Source organism: Saimiri boliviensis, chromosome 4 (assembly GCF_048565385.1).
Source record: "Saimiri boliviensis isolate mSaiBol1 chromosome 4, mSaiBol1.pri, whole genome shotgun sequence".
In the NCBI taxonomy this organism is placed as follows: Eukaryota; Metazoa; Chordata; class Mammalia; order Primates; family Cebidae; genus Saimiri; species Saimiri boliviensis.
In genome coordinates this window covers 107913987-107929666 of record NC_133452.1, presented here as the reverse complement: position 1 = coordinate 107929666, position 15680 = coordinate 107913987, and the positions used below count along the sequence as shown (strand labels likewise).

The 15680-nt window shown below is 44.6% G+C and overlaps 1 protein-coding gene across 7 annotated transcripts in view; it reads left to right on the top strand.

Annotated features, from left to right (window-relative positions):
- The window catches only part of LOC141584314 (uncharacterized), a 224131-nt gene that overhangs the window by 57772 nt on the left and 150679 nt on the right, over positions 1–15680 (top strand). For all 7 annotated transcript variants that reach the window (XR_012517291.1, XR_012517293.1, XR_012517290.1 and 4 more), the window contains 2 exons: positions 4439–4556; positions 5081–5449. Coding sequence is in view for 3 of the 7 variants with exons in the window: in XM_074398028.1 (XP_074254129.1) it covers positions 4550–4556; positions 5081–5449 (376 nt within the window). In the remaining 4 variants the exon portion in view is untranslated. The remainder of the gene's footprint in view (positions 1–4438; positions 4557–5080; positions 5450–15680) is intronic.

Genomic DNA, 15680 nt, shown 5'->3' with positions numbered 1-15680 from the left:
GATTCAATCAGTTGACAGGCCTTAAAACTAGGGCTGAGACTTCCCTGAAGGAGACAACCGCTTATGGATAGGAGCTTCAGCCTGTGCGGGAGAGTTCCTGATGGCCTGCCCTGTGGATTTTGGATTTGTTTATCCAGTCCCACAATTGTGTAAGCCTACCTTGTAATAAGTCTATATTTCTCTATATATCTATATATGTATCATCTCCTGCTAGTTGTGCATTCCTGGTTGAACCCTGGGTGATATAGACGTCAAAATTGTAGAGTAGTGAATGTAAAGTGCTTAGCAGTAAAAGTCAAAATAAACATAAAAAAACAACAATGGAAACAACGACAATCCATGTTTTGGTATGGTTGTTGGGTTTGGGAACCCTCAAGAGAAAGACTAGATGTGAAGGTGCCATTTAAACCAAGGCTTATGGTAAGAAAGAAAGGAATCCAGGTTGAGACAAATGCAAGAGTAAGCAATAGGTTTCTCTCAAGGGCAGGATATAAATGGGGGGAAAAATCTTTTCTAGGGCTCAGCACGATGGTTCACACCTGTAATCCCAATACTTTGGTAGGCCAAGGTGGGAAGATTGCTTGAGGCCAGGATTTAGAAACCAGCCTAGGCAATACAGCGAGACCCTATCTCTAGAGAAAATAAAGGAAACTGTCAGGCATGGTAGCACTTGCCTGCAGTTTCAGATACCTGGGAGACTGAGGTGAGAGGATCACTTGACTCCAGGAGTTGGAGGCTGCAGTGAGCTATGATCATGCCACTGCACTCCAGCCTGAGTTACAGAGTGAGACCCTGTCTCTAAAAACGAACAAATGAAAAAACAGCCAAAACCTCACGTCTTAGTCCATTTGAGCTGCTATTACAAAATGCCATATGCTGGTTGCTTATAAACAACAAAAATTCATTTCTCACAGTTCTGAGGACTGGGAAGTCCAAGAGCAAGAAGCTGGCAGATTTAGTATCTGGTCAGGGCCTGTTACCAGATTCCTAGATGGTGCCTTTTCCCTGTGTTCTCACACAGTGGACAGGGTAAGTCAGCTCTCTGGGCCTCTTTTATTTCGGCACCAACACCATTCATTAGGGCTCCACCCTCATGACCTAATCACCTCCCAAAGGCACCATCTCCTAATACAATAACTTGGGGGGTTAGAATTTCAATGTATGAGTTTTGAAGAAACAGAAACATTCAGAACATAGTACACTACTTATAATATGAGGAACAGCTGTATAGAATCAAGGTTGGAAATAGGTGGCTCAAGAGCCAAATCCTGTACACTAGATGTTAGTTTGGTTTGTAGAATGTTTTTTAAAAAAGCATTTAAAAGTAATTTTTAAAATGAACCTACAATTTATTAAAAATTTAAGAGATTTTTGCATAAAATACAGATATCTGGCTGTTTTTGAAAACGCGGAAGCTCTGGCCACACTGAGCCTATACTCTTCCTGGGTCATAAACCTTTGCCCTTAGTCCTTTCTGTGTGATCCCCACCACTTGCTGTGGAAGACAAGACACTGCTGCCTCCCGCATTTATAGAATCTGCCTGAACCCTGTGGACCTCTATTACACCCTGCCATGAACAATTGCCTAAAAACTGGCCTCAGACTTTCCTTGACCTCCTTTGGCCCCAAAGCTTCCATTCCTTAACTTAGGCAGACTCCTCCCATGATCACTCCCTAGACCATTCATTCTGAAAGTTTAATTTATTTTTTCTATATTGTCTTAATAATAGCCAACTCCCTAGACTGTTATACTTCCTTTAATGTTTTTGTTAATCTTACTAGCAAGTCACACAATGCTAGAATACATTTCTCTGAAATACAGTCATGATGAAAGAGTATATAACTTCTAAATAGACATTAAAATAGAACATTTTTTCCCTAAACTACTTGTCACCTGGCCACTTGTACCATGCCAGCAGATGACTATGGGTCGACTCGAGAAATAAAACTGAGGGACTCAGGCTCAGAAATGAACTCCCTTTAAACTCCCTATACCATGTCTAGTCACGTGACAATAAATATGGAAATGTTTCTGATACAGCGGTTTTTATGTACAAACACATTCACAGGTACATTAAAAAAAATGGAATGACAACACACTTGTTTATAGCTACTCGTCCTCACCTCTCTCTGTCCAATCTTAGAGGAAAATGTTGATCTGTGTCTCCCTGGCATCTCACTGGAGCCAAGACTTCTCTCTTGACTGTTTTCCTCTATTTTCCACGTCTTCCTCTAATTGTTCCCTTCCCTGCAGGCTAGAAATATGTTCACATCGCTGCTACTAACAAATCTTTGTCCTTACCATTTAGGCCCTTGTAGCTACCATCTTCCCCCTCCACCCCATGAGACCACCAGGTTCCCTGGTAAAGCAGTGAACACTTAGTCCATTTGTTTTCTTTCCATTCACTCTTCAACCCACTGCCATTAGCCATCCTTCGTACACCCCATGTATGCTAGGGCAAAACTTATCTGTGCTGTCTTAGTTGCCAAATTAATTTATTATTTTGCCATTCATCTTGCTAAATGTGGCCCCATGTGTGGCATTGACACAACATATCCATCCCTTCTTAAAACTCTCCTTCCCAGGCATCTAGACTGCTGCTCTCTCCTAGGTCCTCTCCATCTCTAGATGTTGCTTCTCAGTTGTCTTCCCTGGCTTCACTCAAAAATTCCTGGGGTTTTGGTGGGGAACTGTTACAAGATCCTGATCCCTCACTTCAGGCTAGGGAATGTAACACAGGCAGGGAAAATCAGATGATCATTCCATGGAATGTAAATCTGGAGTGCGGACACATGGGGGCGGGGAGCAGTTGTAAGTGGGTCAGCTGATGGCAGCAGCCTAGACGGCAAGCCACAGATTCTCCCCAGAGACCTTTCCTCTGTCCTCTCTGAGGCCTGAGTATTCAGCCATTTGAGTATTCAGCCATTTGTTCTGTGACCTATGCAGCAGATTTCCAATAAGTTCTTTTTTATACAGTGCTAACAGTTATTACATCTGGTTTCTTTTACTTGTGGCTAAAGACCTCTGATAGGTACTCTAGAGCTTTGCCTTGAGGTCTCTTCTGTGCACATGGGCTTCATTCCTGGTAGTCTGATTCACTCTCCTCGCTTCAGCCACCACCCGTATGTTCTTGACTCCTTATTTATGTCTTTAGCCTAGAGATCGCTCACGAGCTTTCTACCTGCAAATATAATTACTGTACCTAATGATTCTTCTCTTGGGTGGCTCCCAGGAACCCAGGACTCAACATGTCCCAATGTGCACTCATGGACTTTACCCCCAAATGTGCTCCTCCTTTTTCCATTGTCTAACTCTGCTACATCACCATCCACTCAGTCACTCCAGCCAAATACCTCTCCCTGTCCCTCCCTAACAGATTAGCAGTTGCTTGGTCCCGTCAATTACCCTTCTTGATACCTCTCTTAATCATTTACTTCTCTCTACCTCTCCTCCCTGTCTTAGGCCCTCAGCACTCCTCCCTGGGGCTACTGTGGTAGTCTCCTAACTTGCATCCACTCTTATCTCCCTCTCCCTCTCTATCCATTCACTGCAATCCATACACCAAGTTTCATTTCTAAAGCAGTCTTTGCTCAAGTATCTCCTCTGTTTAAAATCCCTTTTCTCCTATTTTCTAAAAAGGCCAATTACTTAACATGGCAAACAAAGCCTTTTAGATCTTACTTCTGCCCACCTTGCAGGCAGCCTGATATCTCGATTCCTCTTCCCTCATTTTAATCTCCAAACTCTAGTCACATTGACCAAGCTGCACTTCACCAAAACGCCACCCTCCTCATCCCCGCCCTACCCCCCCAGCCCTCTTTGCTTCCTGATCCCTTTGCCTGGAATGCCCTTTCCCACCCACCCACACATCTGCTTAGTAAACACCTGCCCATCTCTTTCTTCAAAAGAGTATCCTTGTTTTTAAAAATAAAAGTTGCAATTTTATTGGAAAAAAGAAGGAAAACACAGAAAAGTTTAATAAAGGAATGAAGATTACCTAAAAAGCCTACCACCACTTAGAAACAAACGTAGATCGGAGTGGGGGAACTCGTTTCCCTATCCTGGCTTCTCAGCCAAGCCGTGGTTGATGGGTAGGGAACGCTCCAGAGAGGCAGAAAGTGGCCCGATGGTTGAGGCTGGGAGTGGTGTTTGAGGTGGGGGAAGCTGAGGGCAGGAGGAAGTGGGGAGTTAGTGTTTCATGGGTTCAGGTTTGCAGTTTGAAGACAAAAAAGTTCTGGAGACGGATGGTGGCAATGGTTGCACAAAAATGTCAGTGTACTTTGTGCCACTGAACTTTACACTGTTAAAAACTGTTAAAATGGTACAGTCTACGTTATGTCTATTTTACCACAATTTTTAAAAAGAGGAAAAAGGAGATAAGACTGATCTCAAGGGGTAGTAATTTTGATAACTTTTTTTCTTTTTTCTTTTTCTTAGAAAGGAAAGTGGCTGAAGTTCATGGTGGGAGAGATGGAAGGAACTGGCGGAAACGAGAAATTAAAAACCCAAGAGGGAATGAACTACTAATCGATTTCATTTTTTACGAGGATGCCAGGTATAAAATGTCACCTCTCCTTTAACATTCGGAATAGCTGGAGTCTCCATATCGTTATTACAATAACGTCTTTATCCGTTCCCAGGTTCTCCTCTACCATTCTCTACCTCCAGGTGACCCAACTGAGCACCTCGGTGGTGGTGGTGGTGGTGGTGGTGGTGGGGGGGTGTGGTTCCCAAACCCAGGGTGACGGGATCCTGAGCATGCGCAGAGAAGAGAAAGGGCGCTGCGTAGGCCGGGCTCCGCGGCTGCAGTTGCCGTTTTGGCCGCAAGGTGGCACTGAGTCTTTGGCGGCCGCTGCTCTTCCCGACCGTTGGAAGTCGGGCCGGTGGGGCTCGGCAGGAAGAGCACACGCCTGTGAGGCTGCCGGGCGCTCCGCCTAAACCCCGGCTGCAGTGCTGCCGCCGCCGTGGAAAGAAAGGATGTTTGGAGTTCTGCGGTCCTGCCTCCTCTTCTGGAGTCTCAGCGTTGCTCACTCCTAGTAGAGCTTTCCGCCCCGTCCTGACCGCGCCGTCTCTTCCTAGGCCTGAGCTCCCGGACGCAGCAGTTGGGCGCCGCGAACCTTCCGGCCTCCGCGCCTCCTCAGCGAACTTTCCGAATCTCCACTGCTGGGTCCAGAGGGGCCTCGCTGGGCCGCCTCAGCTCTGCCCGCCGCCTCTCCAGGGCTTCTCCCGCTTGCCCCAGAGTGTGGAAAATCCTCTTGTTTCTTCTCTCAGAAGGCCTGGTGCTTCCTTCATGGCGTGCGAACCCCACCAGTGTACCCGAAAATGGACCTGCCACCCTCCCTCCTAACAACGTGGGAGGGTGGATGATCAGAAGCGCAGGTGGAAGGGCCAGACTTTGGAAGGAAGGGCCCACCCCTCTACTGCTGAGGCAGCGGACAGGGAGACTGGGTGAGTGGAAAGAAAAGTGCTTTTCGAGGGAAGGGACCTTAGAAGGCCTGCGGCCGGCTTTCTTCCCTCTTTTCATTATGAGATAGATACAAATGTCATGTGTAAAAACGAGGAGGAGAACATGAAGCGCAAAGCCCAGGCGTGCAGAGGGACAGGCCCGGTGGCTGAGCCTCGTGCGAGGGCCCGTGTGTGCTTGGAAACCAGTCGTTCACTCCTTGATGGTTTTGAGAGGTATTTATTGAACATCTGCTGTGTGCTGACATTATTTCAAGAGGTGAGAATACATCAGTGAACAAAACAGAAAAACACCCCTTGCCTTTGGGGAATATTCCGGTTTTTCCCAAATACTAGAGAGGAGGACTGAAGATCAGGAGGAAGCGTGATTAATTAGTAAGCACAATGAAATGCTGGAAGGTGATATGCTGTGTGGAAATAGACACATCAGGCTAGAGGATATCAGAAGTTGTGAGGGAGTTGTGACTTAGAATTTAAATAAGGTGTTCAGGGAAGCTATCATTGACCTCAAATTCTTGAAGGAAGCTGGCCACGTTGCTGCAGAGGACAAGCAATCTGGTGGAGAGAACAGCGAGCCCCAAGGCTAGGAAGCAGGAGTGTGGCTGGTATATCCATGTTGCTCACAGAGTATATGGGATGCTGCAGAAAAAATAGAGAAAACATGACATGGTTTGGGTGAGGCTGTGGAATCATGGGTGTCGCGGAGGGGTAACCGGGAAGAAAGTGAAGAAAGTGCTGATAGTTGTGGTTCAAGGAAGTGATTCTTTGGTCCAGGAGGGCAGATGGAACTGGGAGGTCTTGACAAGAAAGGAGGCTGAGTAGGAGTTGTGGGGGTGGGGGATGCTGTGTATAAACATTGGATGTACCTGTTAGAATTTAAGATGTCATTGATGGCATAGTTCAAAGTGATGACAAAGCCAAGAGTGTGGCCTTGAGAGTGAATGACTGAAAAATGGGAAGTGGGCGGTGCACACCCAAGTCAACCACAGCAACTGTGCTCTTCTGAGTGGCGGTTCGGCTCCTATTGAGAAGTATAGGAAAGGGCTAAGCTGCACTTTCTCTCCTGCCTGACCAACAAATGCCCAGTAGAATTCAGCATTCTTCCTAAAGCAGTTAGGCATGCATGAATGCCTGCTAGCAAAGATTACAGGGCAAACAAAATTGTACCCATGCGTAATAGGAACCTTACATTCCCTGCCAGTACACTGATTTATCTTATAAGAGGTGGGTTATTTTTTTCTCCTCTAAGAGGGTGAAGCCTGTCTGTATCTCTTTAAATCTTGGTGAGAGGCAGCATGGTGGTGTTGAGGTTGAAGCCCACAGAGGTGTAACAGAATTTGAGCAACATGGTTTGTGAGGTAGCCGTCCATATCTCTTCTGCCAACTCTTGATTTGAAAGAAGTGTTGCTGGGAGTGGCAAGATGGAGGATGAAAATCTCAACCAAGAGCTGTATGTAGTGAGACTTCAGTCTAGCTTCCTTATCTGGGAGTGGCTTCTTTACTTCCTTACTGTAAGTTCCCTTATCTTTCTCCACTATAATGCTGGCTATATAATGTTTGCTATCTTGTGAAAGAGAACTAATTATTGGAAGAAATGATGAAGTATAAAAGAATGGGACTGGGTGAAAGAGAAATGAAGAACAGTGATGCAGTGATGATTCATTCACTCATTTGTTACTACAACAAATATACATATATGTATTTGATATCTATTACATATATATATATATATGTATATATATATATATATATATCAGATGTCTACTAGCAACATGGAAGTCATGTTCCAGGGATTGGAGATGCATCGTTGAACAAAACCAAGTTCCTGCTATTTGAGACTGACTTTGAGAAGAGGCAGAAAATATATAAGGCTGCTATGCTGTAGGAGTTGAGTAGGCGGGATTTGGGGGCTGATCAAGAAAAAAGATGTGAACACAGTGGGCAGTAACATACAACATGCTTTACTGAATGGCACTTGGATGGGGTTGTATGAAAGAGGATGTCTCTCATAGTGTGAGACCATCCAGAGGTTTAGGGCAAGGGGGCCACTATTTAGAAGGGGAGAAGAGCAAAGGGAAAATCAAGAGAGAAGGGGATCAGAAAGGGGTCACTCAGCAGTACAGCAGGGAATCTGGATCACAGAGCTCAGAGGGCCACAGTGTTCAGGGCCTTAGAAGTACGAGGCCCCATCTGATCAATAAGCCACCGCTGTTGGTTGAGGTATCACAGGGCACGTAATGTAGGCAGGCTCCAAATGGCTAAAAATCTGCTTGTTTGTGCTATTTTTAAAATAATTGGATGTGTAAAAATTTGAATTTGACATCAGCAAGCCTTTCAGCTGTCAATTCTGCCGTGAGGAAATAAGCAAGGTAGGGGTCAATACACAGAGCCAGTCTTTGGTTCATGAACATAACCTAGGTATTAAGGATAGGGAGGCAGGGTAGAGAGGCAAAGTAGGGCAGGAGAGGAGCTCTGCTTTTGATGCGTTGTCAGAAAAGGACTTGGTTGTAAGAGGACATCTGAGCAGAGACATGCATGAAGAAAGAGATAAAGTGCCCTGTGTGATACCTGGAGAAGAAAGTTTCTGGTGCTTTTGTTTTGTTCTGAGGAGCCACTACAAGGCTAATGAGATAAGAGTGGAGTAAGCCAGGTGGACTGTGATGGGGATGAGGCTACATTCTGCAGGGCCATGCCTGTGTTCTGTAAGGCCTTCGTTCTGAGTGAGTGGAAAGCTGCTGGAAAGAGGAGAGACAGATTACACTCTGGTTTTAAAGGTGCTCCAGAATGCCAAAAGAACAAATGTTACCCATGGAAGGAACGGTGCTGGCTTGGACAGAGTAGATAGTGGTGAAGGTGATGAGGAGTCAAACTCTGGAAGTGTTTCAGGAATACAGCTCATAGAATATGTGAGGAATTGACTGTGAGGTGGGAGAAAAAGGGAGGAGGCAAGGATAACCAAGATGTTTGGCTTACACGGTTGCCCTTCACTAGCTACGTTTAAGTGATCGTGATCTAGTGTGGCTATTTGTCCCTGCCCAAATCTCATATTGAATTCTAATTCCCAATGTTGGCAGTGGGGCCTAGTAGGAGGTGTTTGGATCATGGGGGAGGATCCCTCATGAAAGGCTTGGGCCATCCCCTTGGTGATAAGTGAAATCTCGCACTGAGTTCACAGGAGATCTGGTGGTTTACAAGTGGCACCTCTTCCCACACTCTCCCTGTCTTGCTCCTGCTGCTGCCATGTGAGATGCCTGCTTCCCTTTCACCTCCCACCATGATTGCAAGCTTCCTGGGGCTTCCCTAGGAGCAAATAACAGCATCATGCCTCCTGTACAGCATGTAGAACTGTGAGCCAATGAAAACTCTTTTCTTAGAAATGACTCAGTCTCAGGTATTTCTTCATAGCAATGCAAGAATGGCCTAACACAGATAGGTAATATGGTGTCAAAAGTATGCATGTTATACATTTAGACCTCCGGGGAGGTGTCTGTGGAGGCAGAATCATGGGAACAGATGCACAGGGTGTGGGGCAGCTTTGGGAGTTGGAGGCTGACTCCACCACTTCATAGCTGTGTGGCTTTGGGCACCTTCCTTGACTTTCTACATCTGTAAAATGGAGGAGCAGTAATTTGTGGAGATGTGAAGATGAACACGTTTACTTTTTTTTGTCTTTCTCTTACCTTAGCATATATATTTAGAAGGATGTCTTTTTATTTGAAAGCATAGAAGGAAGGCAGGCACTTTTTCAAGTGGCCGTCAGAGCCCAAAGAAGGCCTCTGAGCCAGAGTGGGGTGACAAAGTAGGCTGTGAAGTATCTTAATGCAGTGCCTGGCACATGCTAAGTACCTAGTAGATGTACCTGTAGTTATGACGATTGGTGTTCAAGGAGTCTCAGAGATAGGAATGCTTATTGTCAAGAGACAGATGGAGGCACAATTTCAAGTGAGGTGAATGAGCTCATTTTGGTTTTCAAGTACCCCTAAGAAATAGATGAGCTATGGGACTTTCAAGATGGCCGCCTAAGAACAGCTCAGGACTTCAGCTCCCAGTGAAAGTGCAGAGGGTGAGTGGACGCCGCATTTCCAGACGAACTCTTATTGCCCACAGACCAGGAGATACCCAGGCAGAGGGGTCGCCAGCGTTGCAGTCCCAGCCGGTGCGGCTGTTTTGGCCCCCGCGGGGCTGATTCCGCCCGCGCGGCTGCTGTGACCACTCCCTGTTGCTGCGGTTCTCCGTACAAAAGCCACTGGTCTGGGAGCCCTCTTAGCTGGCGAGCAGAGCCTTGAGACGGCAGAATAGCCCATTCATCTGAAATAGCGAGCTAGGCCAGGAGATTCCTAGGCAAAAAATCCGCCAGGAGCCGGCGCCGCGGTTCGAGCCGACTCCGTGAGTCGCAGCACGGGAGATCCCGGCGCCTTTTCAACAAGCGACCGGAACGCGGGGTCGTTCAACTTAAAAGAAAAGACTCTGAGTCAGGGAGCCAGGTGATCAGGCTGGGTTGGTCCCACCCCTCCACCCCCAACAACAACGAAAACAAAAACAGTAATTGGAAACCCTCTGGCTTGAGCCCTTCAAACCAAGCACAGCTGAACTGGGACGGTCCGGCTCCGTGGGGGAGGGGCTTCCGCCATTACTGAGACTCTCCACCGCTACGGAGGCAGGCTGCCGTTGCCGAGGCAACCCGCCGTTGCCGAGGCAACCTGCCACAACAGAGAGAGTCCGCCATAACAGAGGCGGGGCCACCATTGCCGAGACAGTTCTAACTACGCCCATATAAAAAGGACTACAGGGAAGAGCTCAGGGCAGCTGGGCGGAGCCCACAGCAGCTCAGCAAAGCCCCTGCGGGCAGGCAGAGGCTAGGCGTGCTGCTAGCTGGGCGGGTCCGACCTGAAAAAAAAAATCAAAAAAGGCAGTAGTGCAACGGAAACTCATAAAGCTCCAACTCCCTGGGACAGAGACAGACAACAGGTGGATAAACCCACAAAAATGGGTAGAAACCAGCGTAAAAAGGATGAAAACTCCCGAAACCAGAACACCTCTCCTCCTAAAAGTGATCACAACTCCTCACCAGCAAGGGAACCAGACCGGATGGAGAAGGAGGGTGATGAAATGACAGAATCAGACTTCAGAAGATGGGTAGTAAGAAACTACAATGAGCTAAAAGAACATGTTCTAACCCATCGCAAAGAAAATAGGAACCTTGAAAAAAGATTGGACGAACTGCTGACGAGAATGGACAGCATAGAGAGGAGAATAAGTGAATTGATGGAGCTGAAAAACGCAACACGAGAACTTCGTGAAGCATGCGCAAGCTTCAACAGCCTAATTGACCAAGCAGAAGAAAGGATATCAGAGGTCGAAGACCAACTCAATGAAATAAAAAGAGAAGGCAAGAACAGAGAAAAAAGCGCAAAAAGGAATGAACAAAATCTTCAAGAAATGTGGGACTATGTGAAAAGACCTAATCTACGTCTGATAGGTGTACCTGAATGTGATGAAGAGAATGAATCCAAGCTGGAAAATACTCTGCAGGATATTATCCAGGAAAACTTCCCCAACCTAGCAAGGCAGACCAATATTCAAATCCAGGAAATACAGAGAACACCACAGAGATATTCCTCAAGAAGAGCAACCCCAAGGCACATAATCATCAGATTCACCAGGGTTGAAATGAAAGAGAAAATGCTAAGGGCAGCCAGAGAGAAAGGTCGGGTTACCCACAAAGGGAAGCCCATTAGACTCACAGCAGATCTCTCAGCAGAAACCCTACAAGCCAGAAGAGACTGGGGGCCAATATTCAACATCCTTAAAGAAAAGAACTTTCAACCCAGAATCTCCTATCCAGCCAAACTCAGCTTCATAAGTGAAGGAAAAATAAAATCCTTTGTGAACAAGCAAGCACTCAGAGATTTCATCACCACCAAACCTGCTCTACAAGAACTCCTGAAAGAGGCTCTACACATATAAAGGAACAACCAGTACCAGCCACTCCAAAAACACACCAAATGGTAAAAAAGCATGAACACAATCAAGAATCTGCATCAACTAACCAACAAAACAGCCAGGTAGCATCAAAATGACAGCATCAAATTCACACATAACAATACTATCCCTAAATGTCAATGGACTAAATGCCCCAATCAAAAGACACAGACTGGCAAATTGGATAAAAAGCCAAAACCCATCAGTGTGCTGTATCCAGGAAACCCATCTTACATGCAAGGATACACAAAGGCTCCAAATAAAGGGATGGAGGAAGATCTACCAAGCAAATGGAGAGCAAAAAAAGGCAGGAGTTGCAATTCTCATCTCTGATAAAATAGACTTTAAAGCAACAAAGATCAAAAGAGACAAAGAAGGACATTACATAATGGTAAAAGGATCACTGCAACAAGAAGAGCTAACGATCCTAAATATATATGCACCCAATACAGGAGCACCCAGATACATAAGGCAAGTTCTTAATGACTTACAAAGAGACTTAGACTCCCACACAATAATAGTGGGAGACTTTAACACCCCATTGTCAATATTAGACAGATCAACCAGACAGAAAATCAACAAGGATATCCAGGACCTGAACACAGACCTGGAACGAGCAAACCTAATAGACATTTACAGAACTCTCCACCCCAAATCCACAGTATATACATTCTTCTCAGCACCACATCACACCTACTCTAAAATTGACCACATAATTGGCAATAAATCACTCCTCAGCAAATGCAAAAGAACAGAAATCATAACAAACAGTCTCTCAGACCACAGTGCAATCGAGTTAGAACTCAGAATGCAGAAACTAACTCAGAACCGCACAGCTTCATGGAAACTGAACAACTTGCTCTTGAATGTTGACTGGATAAACAATGAAATGAAGGCAGAAATAAAGATGTTCTTCGAAACCAATGAGAACGAAGACACAACATACCAGAATCTCTGGGACACATTTAAAGCAGTCTCTAGAGGAAAATATATAGCAATGAGTGCCCACATGAGAAGAAAGGAGAGATCTAAAATTGACACCCTATCATCAAAATTGAAAGAGCTAGAGGAGCAAGATCAAAAAAACTCAAAACCTAGCAGAAGACAGGAAATAACTAAGATCAGAGCAGAACTGAAGGAAATAGAGACACAAAAAACTCTTCAAAAAATCAATAAATCCAGGAGCTGGTTTTTTGAAAAGATCAACAAAATAGACAGACCACTAGCCAGATTAATAAAAAAGAAAAGAGAGAATAACCAAATTGATGCAATAAAAAACGATAAAGGGGATATCACCACAGATTCCACAGAAATCCAAACCATCATCAGAGATTATTACAAACAACTCTATGCACATAAACTAGTAAACCTGGAAGAAATGGATAAATTCCTGGACACCTGCAACCTCCCAAGCCTAAACCTGGAAGAAGCCGAAACCCTGAATAGACCAATAACATGGTCTGAAGTCGAGGCAGCAATAAAGAGCCTACCACCCAAAAAAAGCCCAGGTCCAGATGGGTTCACAGCTGAATTCTACCAGACATACAAGGAGGAGCTGATACCATTCCTTCTGAAACTATTCCAGACAATCCAAAAAGAGGGAATCCTTCCCAAATCATTTTACGAGACAAACATCATCCTGATACCAAAACCCGGCAGAGACTCAACAAGAAAAGAAAATTTCAGGCCAATATCCATGATGAACATAGATGCAAAAATCTTCAATAAAATACTGGCAAACCGATTGCAACAGCATATCAAAAAGCTCATCCACCATGATCAAGTAGGATTCATCCCGGGGATGCAAGGCTGGTTCAACATACGCAAGTCCATAAACGTAATTCACCACATAAACAGAACCAAAGACAAAAACCACATGATTATCTCGATTGATGCAGAGAAGGCTTTTGACAAAATTCAACAACCCTTTATGCTAAAAACCCTCAATAAACTAGGTATTGACGGAACGTATCTCAAAACAATAAAAGCTATTTACGACAAACCAACAGCCAATATCATACTGAATGGGCAAAAACTGGAAGCATTCCCTTTGAAATCTGGCACTAGACAAGGATGCCCTCTCTCACCACTCCTATTCAATATAGTACTGGAAGTTCTAGCCAGAGCAATCAGGCAAGAAAAAGAAATAAAGGGTATCCAAATTGGAAAGGAGGAAATCAAATTGTCTCTATTTGCAGATGACATGATTGTATATCTGGAAGACCCCATCATCTCAGCCCAAAATCTCCTGAAACTGATAAACAACTTCAGCAAAGTCTCAGGATACAAAATCAACGTGCAAAAATCACAAGCATTCCTATACACCAGTAACAGACTTCAAGAGAGCCAAATCAAGAACGAACTGCCATTCACAATTGCTACAAAGAGAATAAAGTACCTAGGAATACAACTAACAAGGAACGTAAAGGACCTCTTCAAGGAGAACTACAAGCCATTGCTCAACGAAATAAGAGAGGATACAAACAGATGGAGAAACATTCCATGTTCATGGTTAGGAAGAATCAACATCGTGAAAATGGCCATACTGCCCAAAGTAATTTACAGATTCAACGCTATTCCCATCAAGCTACCAATGACCTTCTTCACAGAACTGGAAAAAAACACCTTAAACTTCATATGGAACCAAAAGAGAGCCCGCATAGCCAAGTCAATTCTAAGCAAAAAGAACAAAGCGGGAGGCATCACACTACCGGACTTCAAACTATACTACAAGGCTACAGTACTGGTACCAAAACAGAGATATAGACCAATGGAACAGAACAGAGGCCTCACAGGAAATACAACACACCCACAACCATCTGATCTTCGACAAACCTGACAAAAACAAGCAATGGGGAAAGGACTCCCTGTTTAATAAATGGTGTTGGGAAAACTGGCTAGCCATGTGCAGAAAGCAGAAACAGGACCCCTTCCTGACACCTTACACCAAAATTAACTCCAGATGGATTAAAGACTTAAACATCAGACCTAATACCATAAAAACCTTAGAAGAAAATCTAGGCAAAACCATTCAGGACATAGGTGTAGGCAAGGACTTCATGACCAAAACGCCAAAAGCAATGGCAACAAAAGCCAAAATAGACAAATGGGACCTAATCAAACTCCACAGCTTCTGCACGGCAAAAGAAACAGTCAGTAGAGTGAATCGGCAACCAACAGAATGGGAAAAAATTTTTGCAGTCTACCCATCTGACAAGGGGCTGATATCCAGAATTTACAAAGAACTAAAGCAGATCTACAAGAAAAAAACAAACAAGCCCATTCAAAAATGGGCAAAGGATATGAACAGATACTTTACAAAAGAAGACATACAGGAGGCCAACAAACATATGAAAAAATGCTCATCATCACTGGTCATCAGAGAAATGCAAATCAAAACCACATTGAGATACCATCTCACACCAGTTAGAATGGCGATCATTAAAAAATCGGGAAACAACAGATGCTGGAGAGGATGTGGAGAAATAGGAACACTTTTACACTGTTGGTGGGAATGTAAATTAATTCAACCATTGTGGAAGACAGTGTGGCGATTCCTCAAGGACCTAAAAATAGAAATCCCATTTGACCCAGCAATCCCATTACTGGGTATATATCCAAAGGATTATAAATCATTCTACTACAAGGACACGTGCACACGAATGTTCATTGCAGCACTGTTTACAATAGCAAAGACCTGGAACCAACCCAAATGCCCAACGATGATAGACTGGATAGGGAAAATGTGGTACATATACACCATGGAATATTATGCAGCCATCAAAAACGATGAGTTCACGTCCTTTATAGGGACATGGATGAACCTGGAAACCATCATTCTCAGCAAACTGACACAAGAGCAGAAAATCAAACACCGTATATTCTCGCTCATAGGCGGGTGTTGAACAATGAGAACACATGGACACAGGGAGGGGAGCACTACACACTGGGGTCTGTTGGGGGGAAATGGGGGAGGGGCGGGGGGTGGGGAGGTGGGAAGAGATAGCATGGGGAGAAATGACAGATACAGGTGAGGGGACGGAAGGCAGCAAAGCACACTGCCATGTGTGTACCTATGCAACAATCTTGCATGTTCATCACATGTACCCCAAAACCTAAAATGCAATAAAAAAAAAAAAAAAAAAAAGGTAAAAGGGAAAAAAAAAAAATAAAATAAAAAAATAAATATGTATTAAAAAAAAAAAAAAAAAAAGAAATAGATGAGCTATTACTT